The sequence below is a fragment of the Quercus suber genome, unplaced genomic scaffold (assembly GCF_002906115.3).
Source record: "Quercus suber isolate HL8 unplaced genomic scaffold, Cork oak 2.0 scaffold_174, whole genome shotgun sequence".
Lineage (NCBI taxonomy): Eukaryota > Viridiplantae > Streptophyta > Magnoliopsida > Fagales > Fagaceae > Quercus > Quercus suber.
In genome coordinates this window covers 63658-65505 of record NW_027069634.1, presented here as the reverse complement: position 1 = coordinate 65505, position 1848 = coordinate 63658, and the positions used below count along the sequence as shown (strand labels likewise).

The window sequence follows — 1848 nt, the reverse complement described above, 5'->3', positions numbered from 1 at the left end:
GGCTTTCAATACCATTATTTTTTTTATTAGAATTAGCCATTCTATGAAAGAATTTGGTATTGGCATCCCCTTCCTTCAAATGCAGCACTCTAGACTTTTGTCACCAACTAATCTCTTCTAAAAGAGTCAACTTTTCAATCTCAGTATGAAGATTAACTTGAACTAACTTCTCTTCAGCTGTTAATCCATGGGACTCCTCTCTAGCATCTAAAACATTCAACTTGCTCCAAAGTTCCTGCTTCTTAAACGTTACATTGCCAAACTCCGTCTCGTTCCACTTTTTTAAATCCAACTTCAAGGCAGCCAACTTCTTAGCAAGAATAAAACTAGGGGTACCTTGGAACAAATAGGAAGCCCACCACGTCTTCACTTTATCGACAAAATTATCCACCCTTAACCACATATTTTCAAAATGGAAAGGAATTCTCCCTCTACGCCGAGTCCCTCCCTCCAACAAAATAGGAAAATGGTCAGAAAGAACTCTGGACATCCTTTTTTGTGAAAACTGAGTGAAGTGGTTTGCCAAAAGTGGGGAAAAAGGAAACCGATCAAGATGAGAAGCTGAAGAAGAATTGGACTAGGTGTAAATGCCCCTTGCCATGGGGATATCCATCAGTCCATGAAGAGAGATAAAATCAGAGAAATCAAACATAGCCCGGGAAAAGCTAGCAGCCCCCAGTCGCTCAGAAGGAAAACGGATGATATTAAAGTCTCCTCCTACGCACCAAGGCAAATCCCACCAACTGATCAGCCCGGTTAGTTCCTCCCACATCAACCTACGCCTTTTGTTTAAATTTGGTCCATAAACACCAGTAAAAGCCCACTCAAAATGGTCACCAACATTTTTAAACTTGCAAGAGACCGAAAAATGCCCCACTGCTTCCTCCACCTTTTCCACAACCTGGCTGTCCCACATCAATAAAATACCTCCAGAAGCACCATCAGAACCCAGGTACAGCCAATCAACGTAAGGGCAACTCCAAATACTTTGGACAGTACCTCTAGTAATCCATTCTAGTTTGGTCTCTTGCAAACACACAATATCAGCCTTCCAGGAACGCAACAAATTACGAACCTGAAGCCGCTTAACAACAGCATTCAGCCCTCTGACATTCCAGGAAAGAAACTTCAAATTCATTGAGCCACAGAGAGAACCTGAGCCCTATTAGAAGATCTAGCAGAGGTAGAGCCATAATTAATAGAGCTGAACAGCCCCTTCAGCTCTCTTAAACCTTTCATCCCTGGGCTTTTGAAGCTATGAGATAATGTGTTCACCTCAGCCCTCTGCTTTAAGTCAACTTCAACCGTCAATAAAAATTCTGTTGCTTGATCTTCCAAACCCTCTAGGGACGTGCCAAGGAAACTATCAAAATTATTAAATCTCCTTTGAAACCACTCAGAGTAAGGAACTTGCCTCTCTGAAAAATCCACACCCACCAACCCCTCCTCATCCATAACCGACAGCTCAGCCAAAGCCAAAGGGAGAGAAGAAGCAAGTGGTTCAACAGTAAGAGGCTGATAAGCATCCTCCAAGAAGGAATTTGAAACCCAGTCCTCCACCAGCCCTTCATCCTCTTCGAATAGAGCTGTTGACTCATTGACAGCTTCAGAAGACTCCCACGGAACTAAGGCCAAGTGTTTTTGGTCCTCCAAAACCTCGGTAGCTACACACCGAGGCCGAGATAAAGGAATTGGAACCGCAACCCTCCTTCCGTCACGTAGTTCCAGTACCCACTGCTCCGGATTCCCCCATTTCTTGACTATATCGCCGGAATGCTCCTGAAGGATCAGTCGGAGGTCTCGCTTTAAGCCCTCTTCACTATCCAAGTCTGAGGTGCAAGCCGATAC

The 1848-nt window shown here is 44.1% G+C and overlaps 1 protein-coding gene across 1 annotated transcript; it reads right to left on the bottom strand.

Annotated features, from left to right (window-relative positions):
* Nucleotides 1-577: 577 nt before the first annotated feature.
* Nucleotides 578-1138, bottom strand: LOC136069508 (uncharacterized). The gene has a single exon (XM_065778125.1). It carries the CDS (start codon nucleotides 1136-1138, stop codon nucleotides 578-580), a length of 561 nt encoding a protein of 186 aa, XP_065634197.1.
* Between the last annotated feature and the right edge of the window lie 710 nt (nucleotides 1139-1848).

Coding starts and splice junctions, on each gene's coding strand:
- LOC136069508 (XM_065778125.1), bottom strand. CDS start 1,138: ATGAATTTGAAGTTTCTTTCCTGGAATGTCAGAGGGCTGAATGCTGTT.